Source organism: Argiope bruennichi, chromosome X1, assembly GCF_947563725.1.
Source record: "Argiope bruennichi chromosome X1, qqArgBrue1.1, whole genome shotgun sequence".
Taxonomy (NCBI): Eukaryota; Metazoa; Arthropoda; class Arachnida; order Araneae; family Araneidae; genus Argiope; species Argiope bruennichi.
In genome coordinates this window covers 7,314,557-7,336,331 of record NC_079162.1, presented here as the reverse complement: position 1 = coordinate 7,336,331, position 21,775 = coordinate 7,314,557, and the positions used below count along the sequence as shown (strand labels likewise).

General features: G+C 30.0%; 1 protein-coding gene across 2 annotated transcripts in view; it reads right to left on the bottom strand.

The window, feature by feature from the left end:
* The window catches only part of LOC129958132 (two pore calcium channel protein 1-like), a 113,721-nt gene that overhangs the window by 53,674 nt on the left and 38,272 nt on the right, over positions 1 to 21,775 (bottom strand). For both annotated transcript variants that reach the window (XM_056070333.1, XM_056070334.1), the window contains 2 exons: positions 14,741 to 14,867; positions 2,492 to 2,693 (listed from right to left, as the gene is read on the bottom strand). In XM_056070333.1, coding sequence (XP_055926308.1) covers positions 2,492 to 2,693; positions 14,741 to 14,867 — 329 coding nt within the window. The remainder of the gene's footprint in view (positions 1 to 2,491; positions 2,694 to 14,740; positions 14,868 to 21,775) is intronic.

Genomic DNA, 21,775 nt, shown 5'->3' with positions numbered 1-21,775 from the left:
GCGCTGTCTAGACTGCCTGTCTCTAATAAAAAATGTAAATAGTATTTTCATTTATAATTTTTGCATATGAATGTAAATTTTATTATAATTCTTAAATTTTATCACTTGGTATTGAATGTATATGTAGCATATTTGTATTGTAACGTTTCGGCAGCTCGTCACAAAGGTGGACAAAATGTTCTAATTTCAGATAACAATTAAATTGAGATTAATCATTATCTTGGGGAAAACGTGTGATGTTTGGCCGCCATTGGCGACGTCTGCGGAATCAATTGGCGAGATTCGCCGTCGCCGCTCAGGGTTAATGATTTTTTTTTATATGATATGATTAGAAGTGCTTGTGTGACGGAGAGAGAAGGATGGTGATGCTTTTGCTTTGATTTTGAATAGATAATTTTAAGAAAAGTCTGAGTGCTGCGTTTTATTTGAGATATGTGTGTTCTTTAAGAATACGATCGTGTCATTATAAACATTAAAGAAAAATTTTAATTCCGTTTTTTTAAGAGCAAAAAAGTTGTAGTTCAACAAATGACCAATAAATAACACTGACATGCATAAATGAAGTGGATTACGAAAATCAAGCTGTTAATGAAAAAATCTGGATGAATAGGGACTATTTATTATGCTGGCAGTAAGATTGCGAAAATTTCGCAATGCAAATCGAGAAAAGATCCTCTTTTACGTCCAGAGATACCGAAACTTACCTTGATCCCCCCCCCCTTGTCATATAGATACTGCCGTACAAATTTTAATGGAGGATATGGCTACAGAATCATTCACGGGAAGTAGATTATAAAACTGAAAGGTTTCGGGAGTGCCTGAATCATCATTTCGAAGTACCTTCGTGGATAGTGCATTTGTATCCCCACAAACGACAGTCATTGCGTCAGATTTTACCAGCAGATACCGTTGCAAAGAAATCGTTTGCCATGAGGGTCTGTTAAACGGGAATGAGAACTGCAATAGTTGTTCAACATGCTGTGAACAGATGAAGCATTGTACATGAATGCCAATACGCACAGAAAGAGTATTTGGGCCGCATCGAATCCCCGCGAGTATAGAATGAAACTATCCCATTCTCCTCGTAAGACAGGCGGTGTGTTTTCACCGCTCATTTCGATGTCAGTCCATTTTACTTCGAACAGCATTGTCCAATATCTGACTGGAAAACGTGCAAAGTGACTGCTGAATTCCAGTCTTTTGCATGAAAATGTTATGCCAGCATTACAGGCCAGAGGTGTATTGTTTACAATAAATTTCGTGCAGTATGGTGCCCTAGCCCATCTTGCTACTTTGGTTAAGACACTTCTTTTAAAAACGTTTGATTAAAACCGAGTGATAAGTCGAGGATGGGGTTATTTAAAATTACTGATATACCAGTCTTTTCCCTTCCATATTGTCGAAATTCAGAGATGCTATTTGACAATCCACATTAAGAATTCATCCACGCATACGGTACGCAGCGGCCGCACTTGTCTTCATGCGGTCGTCATGTTGAACTGCTGCTTAAATAAATCTATAGAATGCAGAGTTGTGTCGTTATTGTTTTTCAGTTCACTGTCTTTTACTATAAAATTGTACGGTGTACATCTATTTCATATACTGCATATCAACGCCACCTATCAGTCATTTTTTGAACTCCAACTTTTTTTTGTTCTTAAAACATCTTATTTCTCTCAAAGGCCATTCGTGCTGAAATTTTTTTATCATCATTTATCAGTTCTAATGAATTCTTAAAGTCGTAAATGACTTTTTTTTTTTTTTTTTTTTTTTTGCTTAGCCGATAATTACAATGAAACTGACAAAATCAGTTTTATTAACAATACTCACCTTGAAATTTGAATTTACATGAGTTAAAATACACCCTTGCTTATACGTATTCCAAAATATTCTGCGCGTTTTTTCAAAATATTGAAAAGATCAATTATTGATAAATTGTGAGCAATCCTTAATGTTATTTATACTCAAAAGAAAATTAAGCTAAAATTTCAGTATTAGTAAACAAATAGTCTCGATAAATTTTTCCTAATTTGCAAAAATATGATTTTAGAGAGGAAAATATTATTCACAAAATTTTTTCTTAGATGGAGTTTTTAAAACTTCCGAACAGAAACCACGTTAAATGGTCAAAATAGTTAGAACTTACAAAATTAAATTTTTTCAAAAACACGAATTCACTAATTATAAAAAGCAAAATATTTTTAACATTATATGAATAAAATAGCACCTTTTCTCAGTTTCGAATAATTAATTTGAGAAATGCACAATAGTATGAATATTTGATCATAAGTTTAGGCTCAAGGCCCTATAAAGCAATAAAGTGTTATTTGATACCACTGGTACATTACATAGTTAGAGATAGTTTTTTTAAAATTCAGACTGAAATTTTTTCAAAAGTTCAACGCATTCAATTGTTACAACTATATGAAAATATTTAGTAACTATAATTACTAATTTAATCCGCAAAATTTAAAACGGATTCAATTCTTACCTACAGCATTATCTCCATTCGTATCTAAAACATACCACAATATGTTTACCATCATGGTACTTCTAGCAGGTGGTATCATTTTCAGAAGCACATTAAATCTTTTAAAATCAATAATGAACTCCCCATCTTTCTTTACTTTCAATAAATCAAAAGCCTTCGCTAAGCTTTTCCTTTTCATATAAACCAGTTTTCGAACCTCATTCTGAAAAAGTAATAGTACAGAAATAAAATCCAGAAGAAAACAAAATTTCCACAATAATTAAAAGAAAAAAAATGTATTCTAAAATACTGAAAAAAATTAATTTCAAATTTTCCGGGGTTATAATGACTACTAACGCATGCATTTCATGCTGCGTCATTTAACATGCAAATGCATAACATAAGCATGCCGAAGGTAAGAAAAACATGGATTAAAAAAACACTGAAGATTAAAATATGTACACACATACACATGAAAAGAAATGTTAAAACAATATCACATCTTCAAGAAGTCTAATAACAACATCCACAACATTAAAATTCGCCTCATCCATATGACGGCAGAGACTGTAATTTATCTGAAAAAGAAACTCCTGTAAAAAAATATTTATAATAGGATAACTTTAGAAACATTTTAAATGCAAATATCAAATCATTATTTTATCTATGGTCTAAGAATGTTTACTTTGACAGTACGCAGAAATATATAATGGAACGCTTACCCACTGGATGACGTCCTTAATTTTCAACGCATTTTAGGGTTACTCACTGCTAGACTTTGCCAATAATCAGAAGAAATTATTTGTAGCTCCAGTTTCACAAATCTACTGGTTCACATCTCATTCTCAAAACAAAACGTTAAAATGTGGACAGAATTCTTCCTTCCTTTAACACGTAAAGTAAAAACCACAAAATAATTCGTGATTGTTATATTAATTCGAAATGGACTCAACAGTCAACGTGTTAAATAAATAATTTGTGCATGCTTAGTTAAGCATTTAAAAGTTGTAAGATTATTTTTTAAATTTCAAAAAATTAAAGTTTTAGTTTCACTTTTAAGCTATCATTTTTGAACGAAGTGAAAGTTTAAATCTATTTTTGAATGAAGTGAAAGTCTAAATCTCTAGAAAAGCAAATCCGGAAGATATCTTCCACGGAAGTTTGCAGATAGACTATTTACTACTTTGTAGTAGTCTTTTTTTTTTTTTTTTGTTTATTTGTTTGTTTGCTTATAGTGGTCCATAATAATGAAGAAAATGTTTTTTAGTATTAAAAAACTACTAGTAAAATTCTTATTTTAAAAAAAATTAGCAAAGAAGGTTGCCATGAGTTATATTACTCACTGTGAACCTTCAGATGGTGGGGATAAAACCTGAGAGACCACCCTCAAACCACATCAGCTTGAGGATATGAAAATTAAGTTGGCTTGAAAGAACATTTTTTAAAATAATAAAAATTTAGTATAGTTAAATAAATAAAGCTGATACTCTTGTAATTGAAGAGCAAACTACCAGTATGGATAACTTATCTGCGAACATCTTGTTTTAAAAATGAATATCATTATCCATAATTTATTATTTGGAACAACAGTATTAATTGCTTGTGGAGGTAATCATTTCGAGTATTATTTACTTTATAAATACTTCCTAAATATAGAAAATTAGCGATTAATCATAGAACTTAGTTGCATGGCAACCATGGATAAATCACAAAATGCCATAAAAGGACACAAATCAACACGGATTTTATTATACTACGGAATCAACATGGAATCAATTTTATTTATACTACAGGGCTTCACATATGACAAATTAAACAAATTTATGTACTTAATCAGTTATTTGTTCTTGTTTAAGCATGTTAAAATGCTCTTTTTTATTTCAAAATTTTTTTAGCAATATTTTGCGATTAACAATCGCAGATATTCAAAGATTTACTGCACTTTGAAGAGTTTGGAACATCAGAAAGATAGCTATTTGGAATATGTACATTTGGAATAAGGTGCGTATATGCGGAGAACTATAAATACCAATAATTAACAAACGCTTGCGTATTTGTCTGCAGCAATAAATAGAAATTATTAGGTAAGGCTTGAAATAGCTTTTCTCATTGATTATCTCGTCAAAAAGTATTCATGCAGAGACAAACCTGTTAATTAGTTCAAAAAATCATTTACAAAATTATCTGCTTTTAATTACCCTTAAGCGAAAAAAGTCATTTTTTGATTATAATTTATTTTTTTAAACTCTAATTATAATTTTACTTACAATATACTTAAAATTGTAATTAAATAATTATGTGTTCGGAAAAATCAGCATAATAAATTTTTAAAGCGCCTTTGAATCCAATCTGCTCATGGACAATAGCCTAATTACATCAGTGGATGTGATGGCTCTGAATCCCTTTCCAAAACTATTTAAAGAAATTGTACTTAGACCAAAGCCCGGAGGTATTCAGATGTTAAAAACTCATAACTTTTCGAAGCTAAGTTTAAAGCCAAGACTCCCATTTGTAACATGAAAAATTTATTAAATAGCCGATCCATAAGACAACTAAACTGCAATTAAACAAATACTAGTGTTATATAAAAATGCGAATAATGTTTAAGAAACTATGCATAGTTTTCACAAATAGCTCTATTAAATAGCACACATGCGGGCAAGCTGATTGGTGTTAGAAGTCACCACGGTACTTTCTTTCAATTCTGAAAACAAACAGTCAAACACAAAGATTGTATAGAGATGACGCCTTCTCTGACATAATTATGTCGAGGAATTGATGCTAGAGGAAGAACTTTTGGAACGAAGTCATCTAAGAAGAAATAATCTGGCATCAAATGATGAATAGATATGATAACTATATGTTCTATATGAATATGAATTAATGATTATGAAATATGAATTAATATGTTTCTCAGCAATCTCCAATGCACATACTTTGAAAACTTTCGAAACTATCCTGTAAGATGCGGCATAGAATGGCTCTAAAAACTTGCAGATTGACTCGAAAGGCTGAAAAGGCGAAAAAAGGCTACGATAAGAAGATCTTTACAAGATCGGAACAGCTAAGTGATGCAAGGACTTCTCAACGAACAAAATGCCACCTCAGCGTTTGCAAAAAGATGACGCTAGAATCGTCGTCAGTTATTCTGGATCTGACAAAAAACTCCTTTCCTTTCTTAAAAATAAATTATTGCTTGCACCTATAAGGAAGGAAGACTGGGGTAAATTGTTATATTTGAATTTTAAATGAACCGTCGGCTGAAATTAAATTTTCTCTTGCTGTTTGTTACCTCTCATTTCTTATGGCTTCCTTGCCGATATTTGGACTACTAGGAATTAGTTTCAAAAAGGAAAATTAAGTAAATAATAAATAAATGTAATGTAAATGTAAATTTTCTTTTAAATTTTAATTGCTTAAATTAAAATTTTTATTTGCTTCGAAAAATTTTGAGATATATGCATAAGGTCAGTACCACGAGAAATACTGGATTTCAGGTAAATGATATCACATTTAAAAATCCAGAGCAACTGCATTAAACCACTCACAGGATATCGAGTTATAAAATAGCGCCACGAGGAGCAATTTGTTACAATTCTGTTGTGTCTTATTGTTAAAGCGTAAAAAATTGCCCCGCGTAAGTTTGAATTTTTTTATTTATGTTTTCTTTTTAAAAACTAATACGAAAAATTAAAGACGGAAAGGATTACGCTTACTTAAAAGACATTTCTACAGGCAGCTGACGATGCAATAATTAGCTGTTCATTGTGAAATATAGAATTAGTTTCACGACATTCCCAAGATTCTACAGTAAAATCAATTCGTAAAGTTGTATTTCTAATCAAAATCATTTTCTGATTTAACTACTTTAAGAATAATTAATTTCATTAATTAAATAAACAATATATATTTTATTAGTTTTTAAAGGTATTTATTGGGGATGCTGCATATATCAAACAGACCTAACTTTATTAATAGAAACTTCTCGGAGTTTTCCTGATAAACTGGAGATGGAACTTTACTGTGCTTCAGAAATATATTATACTTAGAAATATAAACATTGATATATCATTACTCAAAAAATCAAATAAATCTCCTAGTAGCCTGGAGTGAATGTGAAATTTCTTTAATTGACAATCAGCTTTCTAATGGGTAAAGCTTAAATCTTTGCAGGCCACCAGCTAGCGTAGGTTAAATAGGCACAGTGTAGACAGATCTTTACAATATTTCCAGTTTCTTTGGTAAATTCAAATTACACTGTCGAGATATTTACAACGTTGAGAAGACTGAGTTGATAAAAAGACCCAGAAACCAAGAGAGATAATTATAAGAAAAAGTACCAAACAGGTTGAAGACTGTGTTTTTGAAGTTTGTGTAGATATCAGGGCAATATGCTTAAAGTTTCATAAGATTCCAAAGAGAGGTATGTTCTACTAGTTCTGGACAATCATCAGTATCAACTCGACATACCAGTACGGTATTTTGTCTAAAAATACGGGGGGATTCTTTTGACTCTCCGAATCTCCACATGACATAACTTTTCAACATTAGACTGGCCTACGTTTGGACCTTTCAAAAAATTCACTAGCAGCATCAGTGATACATGAATGAGGAATAGCCGTTAAAAGTCATTGGTCATGTAAAACATTTCTTCTATAGTGAAATAGATACTGCCAAATGCTATAATGTCGAAAAAGATTATAGTAAGTTTCCTCACAATTAGAATTAGGCCATTTAATTAGGATAATTCTGTTGGTGAAGATTTCTTGCCCACAATTCATAGATTTATCTGAAGGACGAATGGTTACAGAGCATGTACATAGCAGGATGCAAAAATAGGAGATCAGAGGCAGCGGTAGAAGGGGGCAAGGGGGGAAATTGCTCCCCTGTCGGCAGCGTCTTGCTGCCGACAGGGGAGCAATTTCAGACATTTTTCAGACATTTGATTGAAGACAGACAGATTTTCAGACATTTGATTGAAATGTCGTTCATTTAACTTATAATTTACACTAGTTTTGGCAATATATCCGACTGAATAAGATATCGCATTCTGCTGACAATTTTAAGGAGGCTGACTGCTAACTGAATGTAATAAATGTCGAAGACTATATCTGCAGATTTTCAGACATTTGATTCAAATGTCGTTCATCAAGCTTTTAATGTTCATTACTTTTGGCAATATATAACCGACAAGATGACAAGTGAATAAGGAATAAAATATGTCACATTTTGCCAAAAAATTTTTATCGGTCGACTTCATTGCAATGGATGTCGACGACGTTAAATCCAAATTCTCAGTCATCTGATTTAAATGTTATAATGTTCATTTAGCATATACTTTATATTATATTTAGCAGGATAATCAATAAGCTGGCAAGTGAATAAGACGTCACATTTTTATCGACTAATTTTTTTTCCCCTTTGGCTAAAATTTTATCATAGATTATGGGAAAAAATTATTTTCATCCAGCACTTCGATTACCTGTCAGTGGAATTATTAGAGAAATTGAAGATTTTATATTATTCATGAATAGGACGATAGAGTTGTTTTCCATAATTCATCATTCAAATTCAAGTTCTAAAGTTAATCGTCGTCTTTTTCATCTAATTGTTACTTTCTCGATAACGAATTGGTAAATTTATTTTATTCATTTCACTATGAGAATTGCCTGACTAAAATCTAGTTAATGGTTAAATTAAATTTCATTAAACACTCTTTCTTTTTTTCTTTGTTTTGACACGATTGTGCATATGCATGCTAAAAAAAGTTACTTTACTGCAGCGAAATTATGTGGCTTCATTATAAATTACTGAAGTAAGTAAATTGTTCATTTGCAAATTAAGTTTATTTAAAGTAAATTATGTTTTCTTTCGCAATCTAATTTAACAAGCTACAATTATTACACTAAAGAGGTATTACCGACTACAACTGACGACAAAAAAAATATTTGTGGTATGGTAGCTTTTTAGTTACACTAAAACAGTTTAACCAAGTATACACTAAATTTGTTAAATAAATTACTTCCTAAATTATTCAAACTCTGCATTCAATATTAGGACTTTGTAATCGGGGAACGTATAATTTTTATTTATTTTTTCTTTTAATTACTATTCGCAGCAAAAACTATATGATTTCAGAAGTTTTTAAATTTTTCATAGACTTTATATAAAGATATCTTGATAAAAGGATGATTAAAATTGTTATAACACATTAACCTCTTAACATACGAATTTATTTAACTTCTTAATTAGGTGGCAGATCTTATTTGGGATAATTATTGTTATTTCAATCCCTAGAATAATAAAAGGACATTTGAGGTAATGATGCGTTTTCAAGTGATTTTTGCATTTTAAATTACTTAATACTTTCCCTTAATTGCAGATTTAAAGTTAAAAATTTAGTAATTCCATAGTGAATCAGACTCGTCATTGTATACGATGGGGTTAAGAAAAAGCAATGCGTGCAATTGAGGGGATAAAACTCAATTTTTGGGAGGAATATTAACTTGCAATAACTTTAAATTAAAAAAGTACTTGACCATAAGAACGCATGCCTAAAAATGAAGATAGGGGAATTCATATTCAAGATCTAATTGTTTCTTAATAAAATTCACTGGTTTTTAAGCCTAAATATATATTGAAATTTAATATATATAGGGGATCTATTGTTTAAGCAATTCATTTTTCATATCTTACATAAAATAGTAATTTGTACATTAGGGTGGAACGAAAAAATCATTTTTTTTATTTTTTGATGATTTGTAATAGCGTGGAAAAGTTGCCTTTTGGTGTAGATAAAATAAATTATAAATATGAAAAATATTAGAGTAGATCTTGAGGTGCCGCAAGGACGTTCAAGTTTAATAAAAATACACTTTTTACAACCTTTTAAGGATTCTTGTGCTCCTCGATTATGAAATAAAGAGCTTGCATTAGGCATTGTCATATGAATAAAAGTATAAAAACAGTTTTACTATTGTACTGGCATGGCACTGAGTCGTCGCCGGAGCGGTTGTTATTGAGGTAAGGCGGAGATTTGTCTGCATCCGGTGACAAGGAAAGAGCTGGTTTCAAATCAGTAGCTTTGCCGTGTTCAGTCGAGTTGGCATCTCCCCTCCGTCTATTGTATAACTGATTAACGTAATTGATTTGTTAGTTTGTGCTTGTATCCTTTGCAGTGAATAAAAATGGCTTAGTCTAAACTAGTGAAGACAAGAAAAATATCGTAGTGTTCTATTTTTGGAAAATTTAGTGGTTTGCTTGAAGTTGAACACGCTACTGGCGAATCTAGTGCTACTGTTTTATTAGAAATAACATCAAAATTGCTTCAGAGAAGGATGCTTCTCTAAGCGAAATATGTGACACTTTAGTTCCCATAATAGAACAAATATGGTCAAGAGCTTCTATTCCCGTTGCTTCTAGCAAAAGAATTTCACAAATGATAAAAGCTTATCATGCTAAATACAGGAATTTATTAAAGTCTAAAAGCAGAAAATGTTCAGATAAGTTTGATTCCAACTTAAAAGAATTTGGAGAAGAAGCTAGACTTTTATTTGATATTGCTGACGTATAAAAAAAAAGGGACCATTTATGGAATAAAAGGTTCTAAACGATCAATGCTCTAACAGGAAAATGATTTTAGTAATATTGATATTGCTATCGTAAGCGATTTGAAAAAGAAAGAAGCAATAAAGAGTGGAGAATAGTTAAGTTTAATCAAGAACGGGCAAAAAATACTAATGTATCAGAAACGAGTACTGGCGACAATGACAGCGCTGAAGCACAACAATGTTCTTTACAAAAAGAGACAAGCTAACCAAGTTCATCAAACAGGCAAGAAGCGGTAAAACTACCAAAAACCTGTGCGGTTTAATATTAAGTTAAAACTCTATACAGAAGGCATCTGAAGCTGAGCAAAATAATATATGGGACTCGGGACTTGTCGCATGCAAGCAGTGGAAAGAAACTGGTGGACGAATAGGCTCAAAATGTCTGTGGTTCAATCGCAAGAGAAGGGTACATAAGATGAAAAATTAATTCCAGTGTGAATATGCCAAAATTTAATTAAAAAAACAATTTAATGTGGCAATGAAGTAGAAACAAACATTTTGCAGCTGTAACATTTGTAATCATTAAGGATACATAAGTAAAAAACGCAAAATTAGACATAAAAAATATTTTTTTTATTATTATACTTTGTAATTAATAATTTTTTCCAATTGTAATACTTATATATGTATTTAAAACCATCTTTTGTAACATTATATGAACGAAAAATTCATAAAAATATTTTATTAAATTATATAATTTTTTAATTTTGTTTTACAAACTTTAAGCTATCTTTTCGGCACCTTGAAATATTGTTGCATTGCAACCAAAATTTTTTTCAATTCTTTTTGAAGTTAAAAGCTGACTTTTCACCACTATTGCCAAACAAAAATCTAAGAAAATATTTTAGATGCCCTTTTTAAAAATTTCAATTTTTTCACAAATTTCGAGCTTTTTGCGGCATTTCTAGATAATGTAATATTGCAACCAAATATTTAAATATTGTTTTTGAACCTAAAAGACAACTTTTCAGCACTATTACCAAACTAAAATCTAAAATAAAATTTTTAAGGCCATTTTCGTTCCACCCTATTGTACATATATTTACAAAATATTTTCTCCAGTATTCTTAAGAAACGACATCATTATATCTCTTCCGCATTCTATATTGATCATGTCAGAACTATAGTATTTTTGTTGTATTAAATTTGTTGTATTTTTGTTGCGCATATATTATTCTCGGATTCGAAACACATCTGAATTCCTGCTCGTTGCTGCAATACTGATTTAACAAATATTTTAGGTAGGGAGAACTACGCTGAAAAATCGATTTTTGGTGAAAACATAGATTTTTTTTCTTTGAACTTTTTTTTTATATAGCTTCTGATATAAAATAAAAGCATGCGTTTGTTCATTTAGCATGGCACGTCATTCCGACGCAATCTGTGTTTCTATCTAAATACTACAATCTAGAAAGGAATATAACATTTTTTTTTTCTAATTTTATATCTCAGAGAAATTAAATCTCAACAGTCTCATAAAGAAAAAGACTCAAATATTGACAATTTTTTGATGGTCATTAAAAGAAACTGAGAACACTTTTTTACAAATTCCTCTGTAAAGTTTTAACAATGAAAGAAAGGATCAGCAGCTCAATAAAAAGGAAGCTAAATAACACTTGATTTTCTTTAATTAAATGTAAAATTAATTATTATGAGTTATTTTGAAGCAAAATGAGAGACATTGTACTTGCCCCCCCCCGTCGGCTTTGTTTTGTCTCCCCGTCGTCTCCGCCGCCGCCTCTGGAGGAGATCCATACATATCATAAGAAGGCCCTTCTACATCTCTAGTAAATGTTTTATTAAAATCTATTATTATGTCCCGTTATTTTGACAGAAGTAAGGAGAAGTTCCTGTCGGCCTTATTTCCTGTGGGTTGTTTCCAGATGCTGATGACAGAAAAGTTGTCAAAGCGTAAACACACAGTGAGTTTTATTTTAATAGATTCGCCGGTAAAAAATGTTTTGCAAACCAAAACAAGAAGACGAGCTATGAAGTGAAAACTATCACAGCTATAAGAAAAACAGCATCAATACAGACAAAAATAAAAATGACTCTTGTACAGGATACTTTGAACTAAGAAACCAGCGAGTCATACTACAAAAAGCTTTGTGTACCCTTCTCGAATGTAGATTTGCTTCAGCGTCGCAATTTGTAATGAGTTTATAACCATCAAGTAAACTTTTAAAAAATTTCATATTTGCAAAAACTGCAATTCAGACAATAATTATGATGACTCGTCAGAATAACTTAAGAAGTCATGCGCATTATAAATAAAGTTTAGAGACCTATTGTTATTCTACAAAAATTACAAAACAATAAATTACTGATTAAGAAGATAACATTAATGAAGGAAGAATTGTGAAATAATCTGATAGAAAAATTTGTTGATTTCATACAATGATGTAGTATTTTAAATGGTCACATTAATGAAAGTATTGATTTGTAACTCTGATTAAAGTATATTTAATGAATGCACTGAACTATTTGCAATCTTTTTATGAATGCAAATGTAACAGAGGTAAAATAAATATACATGTTTAAAAAAAAAAGTTATAAAATAATTTTCCACTTTTTTCCATGCATATATCGGTAGGGCGTCGCCTACTCAAAATTTTTATTATAGCGATATCTCCTTTTTGAGCTAAAATAACAACGATTTTATTCTTTATTTCATACAAAAGAGTTAAGACAAATAGCCAGTTCTTATACCAATAGGAATGGTGTTTACACGGTCTTTTCAAAATACATAAAAAAAAATACCGAAACATTCATGAATCCCCTTACAAGTCAGCTTATCACTGGAAAAAATGTCAACTAAATTTGAAACAAAATTGACACTTCCGAGAGGGCCAAATAAAATACTTATTCTTTGGGACATTCATAAGGCATATTTCAAATCATTTTAATCAAAAAGAAAAGATAAGTAAAATGCTACATGAAATTAATATACATTCATTTTGAACATAAGTTCTTTTTTTAACATATCGAATACTAGCATTTAAAACAGTCTGTTGATATACACCGGTTATTTATAAATTATTTTAGGATCTTTTCAGAACTTTTCGACCAATACGTTCTAATATGTTTTGTTGCTCTTCCTGCACTGTCAAATTAAGTTGTCTTAGATTATAAATACAAAAAATTGGTTAAAAAAATAATTTAAAAAATAAACAACAAGTTTATATTAATATGAAAAATAAATGTAGCTGATTTTACAAAATACATTATATCTAAATCCTACATGAAACGCTACTTCAAAATTTTGTAAGAACAACCAATTTTACATTACACCACTTGTATGGCAAACAAATCAGGGCGAAATTACATGCAGAAAATCTCAAAATGGAAAAGAATTATTCGTTAAAAGTCAGATTATTATGTAATATAGTTTCCTCATTTTCCTATATTCAGGTAATTATTTTTATTTAATTATAAACTTCTCAGTAAGTATCTCTTCTCGCTTGTATTGTCATTTAACATGATTGTCATACTCATCACTCAAACTGAGACAAAGTCCAAATCGCTCGTTTGTATGTTAGTTTGTTGTTTCGGGTTTTTTTCCCCAATTTCATTAGCAACTCAAAACAAATTTTACATGTGACATTCACAGATGATTAAAAATTAAAATATATCAGAAATTAAAACATTTCATTAGATATGCCACCTTCATTTGATCTCCCCCCCTTTCCCCTCAATCAACTACCACAAAGTATCAATTGTATTCGAAGATTTTGCAACTTTCCTATTTAATTTAATGAGAAAGAAATAAAATCATTGACTGCAATTTAATTACTAAATTGCTAGTTAAAGGAAATTAATATCTAAAATTAGTTCATAATTTTTTTAAAATTATATTGCTATACTCCAACAGTAAGTATCCAACTACAAATAAACTGGATAAATTCTGGGGGAAAATTAAAACCACACTTACATACGTAATATTTAATAAACCTCATAATAAAAAAATACCAGTTGCAGTTTATAGTCCAAAAAATAGTCCTTGCAGGAGGGGAGGGGGATTTTCTTAAATTATCAAGATGATGGTGATCAAACAGAAGATGTTGACCTATATTGTTTCATAGTATAAGGTTAATCTTTTTTCATCAAATATTCTATATGTTTTGTTGCGATATTAAAATGTACATATAAGTGTATATATGCGATATGTCATAAAATGTCATCTCTTATTCTTTTTCTCGCTGGTATTAAGAAAAAATCTATCATAATTTTTCTGAATTTAGATCAGAGCAACAGAAATCAACTGTTGCAGTAAATTTTCTGAATGTCATTAAAACGTCTATGGTGAGATGTGTAATAAGCAGTCGTTTATTAATGACTATCAGAGTTGTGAAAATAGCAAATATGTAGAAAACAGTTGCTTGACGATTGCGGAACAAGCAACAATTTTCGACACATGTCTTGATTATTGTTACTCGAAATTGCCCTTAAGGCGCAAATGTCCCGAAAATTAAGCGTAATGTTGGTGCCAAAGAAATGAAGCCCAATCATTCATTAGCCATATACCGTTTCGTATCGCAAATAACAAACTTGTACGATCACTGATAACTGGGGGACAAATAATCACCAATAAGACCCAAGAGCAAAGCTACGCCATTGGAATCTCCTCGCATATAGCGGAAAACATTTAAACAATACTCACTTTTAGATGCTTTCGGTAATTGTTGTATACCACTGCTAGGAATATATTCATGAATATATACAAGCATATTATGAGATAAGCAATAAAAAATATTGCAAACCACCTATTTGAATCATACGCAGGCATCCTGAAAAAGAAAGCAGTATGATTTAAAAGCATTCAAGACAAGATCCTTTAGTTAAATAAGTATTCGAAATAAGAATAAAGAAATATTTTAGTTATGAAGAAATTTCTTCAGAAGCATTGATGACAAATCCACACTTTACATTACAAAATGACCCAATTAATATCACAGAAAACTAATTTGCCTGAAAACATTAACCATTATAGGTCGATTATACCAATGCTTGATTTTGAATGCGAGTTAGTATTACAACAACATATTAACATATTTTAGTGAGGTTATGCAAAAAACTATGGCATATAAACAATTAAGTAGGAACCCCATGTAAAACTCTTCAGGGTCTAAATGAAAATTCTTGTATACATAACTTAGAATTAATTTAAAAGACTGAAAAATGTATAATGTTTATTCAAAAAAAAATTATTTCTTAAATTACAAAACAAAACAGTGCTTAGATATTAATGTTAAAAATGAAAATCATATGAAAAATCAATTAAAAGAATATTATTGAGTTGCTGTAAAGTGTCTTCTCAGTAAACAAAAATAATGCAAAAGTTATATAATTAAATTGATAATAGTTTAACTGAAGATTATTAAGCAAGCTTGATTCCACAAAATAATTCAACAATGCTATAATAAAATAAAGTATTTGGTTTGCAGATGTTTTTTTTTTTTTTTTTTTTTTTTTTTTTTTTTACGATAATACATAACGCATTTCTAAAATAAATCCAATTACTGGACCCATAAGGCGACTGAAACTTAAACGAACAGCTGATTCATATATTTAAGAATGGTGTCCTTCGGTTTAAAGACGTATTGAAATAGTTCAATTTAGAAACGCCAGAGTGAGAATCCTTACAACTTTGGGCCATCCTATTCTCTGTTAATTACGAATTTATATCTGTAATAAATAAATTAAACTACATGAACATCATTGAATTATGTAATATCCAAGCCTCATATTTCACTTTATATACATCCAATTAAGGTTTTTTTTTTTTTTTTTTTTTTTTTTTTTTGTCTATGAGGAAAAGTCAGTGCCTCATAAAAAGTGAATAAGTCCAGTAGGCACTGCATTGAACAATACCAGTACTAAAGAAACTTTCCTGGCATCTCCCATAAGATTCTTCATTATTTGTAAGCAAAAATATGTAGATAAAGAAATTTCAATACAGTCTGCAGAATAAAAAATTTATTTAAATTAGCAACAAAAAGCAATTAACAGTTCATATTGTTCAGTTTAACAGTTCAAACAATGTAATTTTCCAATTCTCAAATAGAAAAATTTGGCGTTATGTAATACGGATGGTAAATTCGGGAAAATTGAAGAATATATTAGTTCTGAGTAAAACGTAAAAATCGCATGTTTTCATCTTTTTTTTTTTTTTTTTTTTTTTGACATAAAACAATCACGATCCCATGTCTTAAAAGCCTTATTCATTTGATATTATGTCATAATTAACAAACAGAAAAAGTTTATAATTTTTAGTTTATAACTAAATTGGTATAAACTAAAATCAATATTGAATAAATTGCTATAAAATAATTAAAATCAATATTGTATAAATAAAATATAACGGTCAGAAAACAAAACAAAAAAGTCATTTTCATCTATTAAGTTTCAGGTATGCTTCATTTTTGTAAACTTTTTCCCATTTATTGCAAATAAACTAATCAATATATACAAAACCAGAAGATGTGTGTCCGCCTAGACATTAGACATTATAGCCTCGCTAAACATCATCGCATAAGCAGAATGATTTACCCATTAGCATAATATAGAGGGGAAAACTGGAAATTTTGTTCTTTTTCTTTTGTATAAAAATGTTTTTATAAGTATAAATTTGGAAAAGAGATGACATGAATGAACTTTATAAATTTTTATGGCAATTGGTTATATATAAAGTAGATTCTGCTTAATGTGATCATTTCGGGACTTCAGAATTTTGATAGCATTAACTGATATAGGTAAAATCAACTATACTTGGATCATATCAAGAAAGCATTCACCTCCGGAGATCAATAATTTTTCAAAAATAGCAATTAAAAATATTTGTACTTGTAATATTTTTTTTTAATTGTTGAACGGTGCTGCACGTTAGATTTCAAAATTCAAATATTTGAATCATTCTGGTATTTGTTGGAGAATTTTCAACACATTCATCCCTGTCGAAACTATCAACGTTTATTACGTGATCTTATTATCCAAAAGCTCACGATGTTTCAAAATTTTACAAACAGCCTATGGAATTTTCTGTGAAAGAGCCTATACACTGTGCCGCACCGTAGCGTTGATTCATTTTAGATAAATTTTTATGCTTGTTAAGAATTTAAATTTTGTCTTTAAAATGTAAAAAAAAGGGTTTTTTTAATCTATTTTTTTTATCATTATTCAGTGACAAATCACAATAGTTATCAACAGATTTCTAACCAGATCTGGCAGGTTTATTTGTATGTTTAATCTAGAGCACTCTAGGTAAAGATAAAAGAATGTAAACTCTATCGCATTGCTCCTAGATAATCCTTACAAGTGGGGCAAGAAACTCCATGAACGCCAATTGTTAATGCTGGTTGAAAATGAAGAAAAGGAATCCAACATTAAAGGATATAATGATCCCACAAAATGAATATGCCGACCCAAAGATTTTTATAATATCATTAACCGGCATCTCATGAGTGGCGTCCACTGTACATGAAAATGAATAAGAAAATATTACATTTTTTAAATTATTTTTGTGAAAATACAAAAAATATGTACTTACAATGCATGAAATAATAAAATTTAAATTAACTCAATGTGCTTTGTATTATATTGAAATTTAGTAACATTTTGTTTAATGTAGAAATTTTTTTAAAGATATACAGAAATTTTTTTAAATCTTGGAAGAAAATGTTAGCAATAATGTCTGTCCGGTATTTTGAAGATTTCATACTTTACCAAGAGATCCCCATTTAAATTTCCAAATACTCAGAGAAAATGAAGCCTACACAAGATAAACATAAGAAAAATGCTTGAAGAAAGTATAAGCTCCGATTCAGCAAAAAGATCTCCAAGAAGTAAAAATAAGTAATTCAGGCATAATACATAGTTAATAATAAATTAATTCTTTATTTTACATCTAGTTTAAAATAACTTTAAATATTAATAACACAAAATTCATATTTTCGTGTTCATAGCACGTTTATAGATGGGAAAATAAAACGGTCGATTTTATTTATTTTTTTTTTCAATAAAAAAGGGCCTTTTAAAACTGAAAACAATAATGGGAATTTGGTCTACTACTTTTTCCAAAGAATGAAATGGGAAATCTATTTTCGCTAATTATGTTTTGAAAAAAAAAGCAAATGTAATCTTAAAGAATTTATACGTATATGCAATAAATTAGATACAATGATTAATCTGCTTTCTTCACTACAGTTCCAAATGTTAATATAACCAACTTTACTGTTCCTTAACTTCACTGACTAAAAGTACGAGTGCTACATTGCTCAATCACTACTCGATCTAAAAATGATGAATTAAAAAATTACAATACCATCGAAATGCCACTATTATACTATAACATTATGTAAGAAATCGCGACGAAGGAGTATATCTTTTAATCATTATATCGAAGTGTCAGTAAATACTCGATTTCCATTGGCTGCTAACGATGTTTCATTCTACTTATGAAAAAATTACTAGTGAATTGTCGAATCCGATAAGAATTAATAAAATTTTTAAAAATTACAGTTTTAGAATAAATTTCTCTGATTTTTCTAGATCTCCTGGAATTCCCTGAATATTTCGCGGTCGGTAGACATCATGGCATTATTTATGCCATGGGAATCAAAACTTTCCAGGATTGTGCACTTTTGTATGTAAAGCACAAAATATCGAGACAGTCTATCCTGTGATTGAATATATTCTTGGTAGATTATTTCCGAAGCCATTCGAGAACTTATATCAAAAAGGGTAACCATTCTTTTTTTTCCTTGATCCAAATGAATCCGATATTCAGTACACCCTATTGCCAAAAACAGTAACATCTGGATCCACTAATATGGTCATGATCATTTTATGTAAAGAAGAAGCCAGCTACTTCATGTTATGTAAAAGAAATTCATCTTTCATGTTTGAAATAACTTTCTCTTTTCTTGTGTGAAAGCAATGGTATTTCTCTAACAGTTTTAGTAAAAGCACAAGCGCTAAGAAGTGAAGTTTATTTTATTCTCATCTTATAGTAAGAAGTTATAGTAAGAATTTTTTACGGATTTTGTTACATGGATTTCTGTTATTCCTAATCGACAATAACCAGATGTAGAAGAAATTCTGATTAAATGTATGCTTTAATGTTTAAAATAACTTTTGTCTTGTCTAGAGCAGGGTTACCACTCAAATCTGCAAAAAAATTCTCTGTGTTTTCTCTTTTTTTTCCCTGTATGTATATTCAAGATATGAGGAAATGCGCAAATAGCAGTCATGTGCTAGTTGCAATGAAATCTGATTTTAAGCAGTGGGAAAAAGCAAAGAAAGGAAGCAACAATTTAACGTCATTCGAAATAATAGCATATTAAAAGAAGGTTTATATTTACATACAAAAAGTTTTCTCTTTGTTTATTATCTATAATTTAGTAAGACATATTAAGGGGAGATATATTACCTTTCATGCTTTTTAACTGTAAACTGCACAAAATTAGGGACTCGGGTGAAATAAAATACAAAAATCTTTGCTATCATGATACAATCATTTAATGATCACTTAACAAAAACATTACAAAGCAGGATTGCTTTTTTTATTTATTCACTTTTGTCAATTCATGTAATTGGACATCAATTTCTGCAACTTCTACAGATTTTTCAGCCATCAGTTTCATGGTGATAAGCCTTAACAAATAAGATAAGGCATTTTTGTACGGTCTAACATACATTTTTTAGCTATTTCACTTTCAGTGAACATATGTGAAAATATTTCCGCTATACCATTAAATGCATTAAAGAACGAATGTGACGAACTAAGTTTTAATGTCCATAAAAATGCAGCTTTAAATTATTGTTCATTAACCAAAAATTTCGAAATCAGTTTATTTTCGAGCATTAAATTTGACGTTTTCGGATTTGACACAGTATCTAAAAGGAATAGAGGTAAAGATGACAAGTTCAACATCAATGATGGATCTTTTGAACTGGCAAGCAGTCTTCTATGCTTTCCTCATTTAGAATGACTAGCAAGTGTCTGTTCTCACATATTACTTAAGTTTATTATCTTTTTACAAAGCGAACAGTACGCAACTAATGGATTTTGTGGAGCTCGAACACATTCAGCAAAATCAGGATTCATTTTTTTATCCATACACTCTATATTAAATAAGGATTTAAACAGCTCATTTTTTAAAAAAATTTCTCTAATCTACTTTGAATAAGCTCAGTTTCTCAAATAATAAACAAACCATTCAATAAACTCAAGTATGGTAACACTAAACACCACCGCGCTGTTTTCCGCAAATTGAATGTTCTCGCCAAAAAATTGCATTCTATTTCTTTCACGCAGTTACAGAAGTCTCGCGCATGCTCATTAGCTGCAATTCGGGAATCTAATAGGAAAATAATAACTGTCTCTCAAATCGAAACTGAAATTATCTACGTATACAGAAAAAAGAGGGAGAGAGTTGCAAAGGAGTGAGTTTCTTCAGTACAAATTGCGAATGGTTTTGTTTTGTTTTTGGAAGCTATGACTAAGATCGTTTAACCTTGCGATCTTTAGAGATCGGCATTTTTTAAATGGGAAAAAAATAACTAAGAAATTTAAAATTCTCTGTATTTTTCCCGGTTTTTATGAGAATTTTCAAATTCCGCTGCATTTTTTTTTTTTTTTTTTTTGTAGATTTTTAAATTCCTTGGGTTTTTGCGATTTTCCAAGTTCTCCTAGTAGCAACCCTGTTAGTGTGAAAGCAATGTTATGTTTTACTAAAAGCTCTAGCGCTAGGAAGTGAAATTTGTTTTATCCTCATCTAATAGTATGAAATTATTGTAAGGTGTTTTCAGGGATTTCTATTATTTCTAATCGACAATAAACAGATGTCATGGATAAAAGATTATACATATCGAATGCTACATCGATTCTCGTTACATGCCAGAATAAGGTATAAATGATTAACTTAAAGATATCAATACAGTAATTTCTTGCTTGAAATAAATAATTGAACTGTTACTGCACCATCTACTATAGCTGCAGTACTGCTTTGGTTTCCTGCTTCTTTCTTCTAAACAGTTTTCTAAACAATTGATAATATCTTCCTTACTAGGATTTCTCCGTCTACCATTATCAAATATAGAGGATAGAAAAAGTCGAATCTTACTGGTGAAAAATAATTTGTTGTTTGACTTTCCATTATGAGAATCTAAATATATCTTGCCAAAAATTAAGCAGAATAACTACTTTTTGCCTTTGTGTACAGCATGCTTTTTACTAAAGCAGAGAAAATATAAATATTATTTCTTCTAATGAAATAATATATTAAATGTTCACTTCTGGTTAAGTGCGCTCTTATGTTTATTTGAACTTAATCAGATGAATTCAATGCCTCCAATTCTTCGAAATAATAGGATTTCTTCTTTCAATGAAAATTAAATGACGTCTTGGATCGGATTTCTTTCCTCGTTTACAATATTTAACATAAAATTTACAGGATTTTTAAATCTGTAGGTAAATGTTTTTGAATCTCCACGAAATAAATTTGGTAGGTCACCCGCCAATGCATTGACGGCATTATCAAACTATAATTATTTTGCAAATATCAGTACCCGATACAACCATTTTAGAAGAACAGTTTCACAAATCTAGATTTCTACAGCTTTTCCTTGACCTCTAATTTTCTTGTTATTCAGTTTCTCATCCTCAGTTGAACATCAAACATGGCTGAAAAGGCAA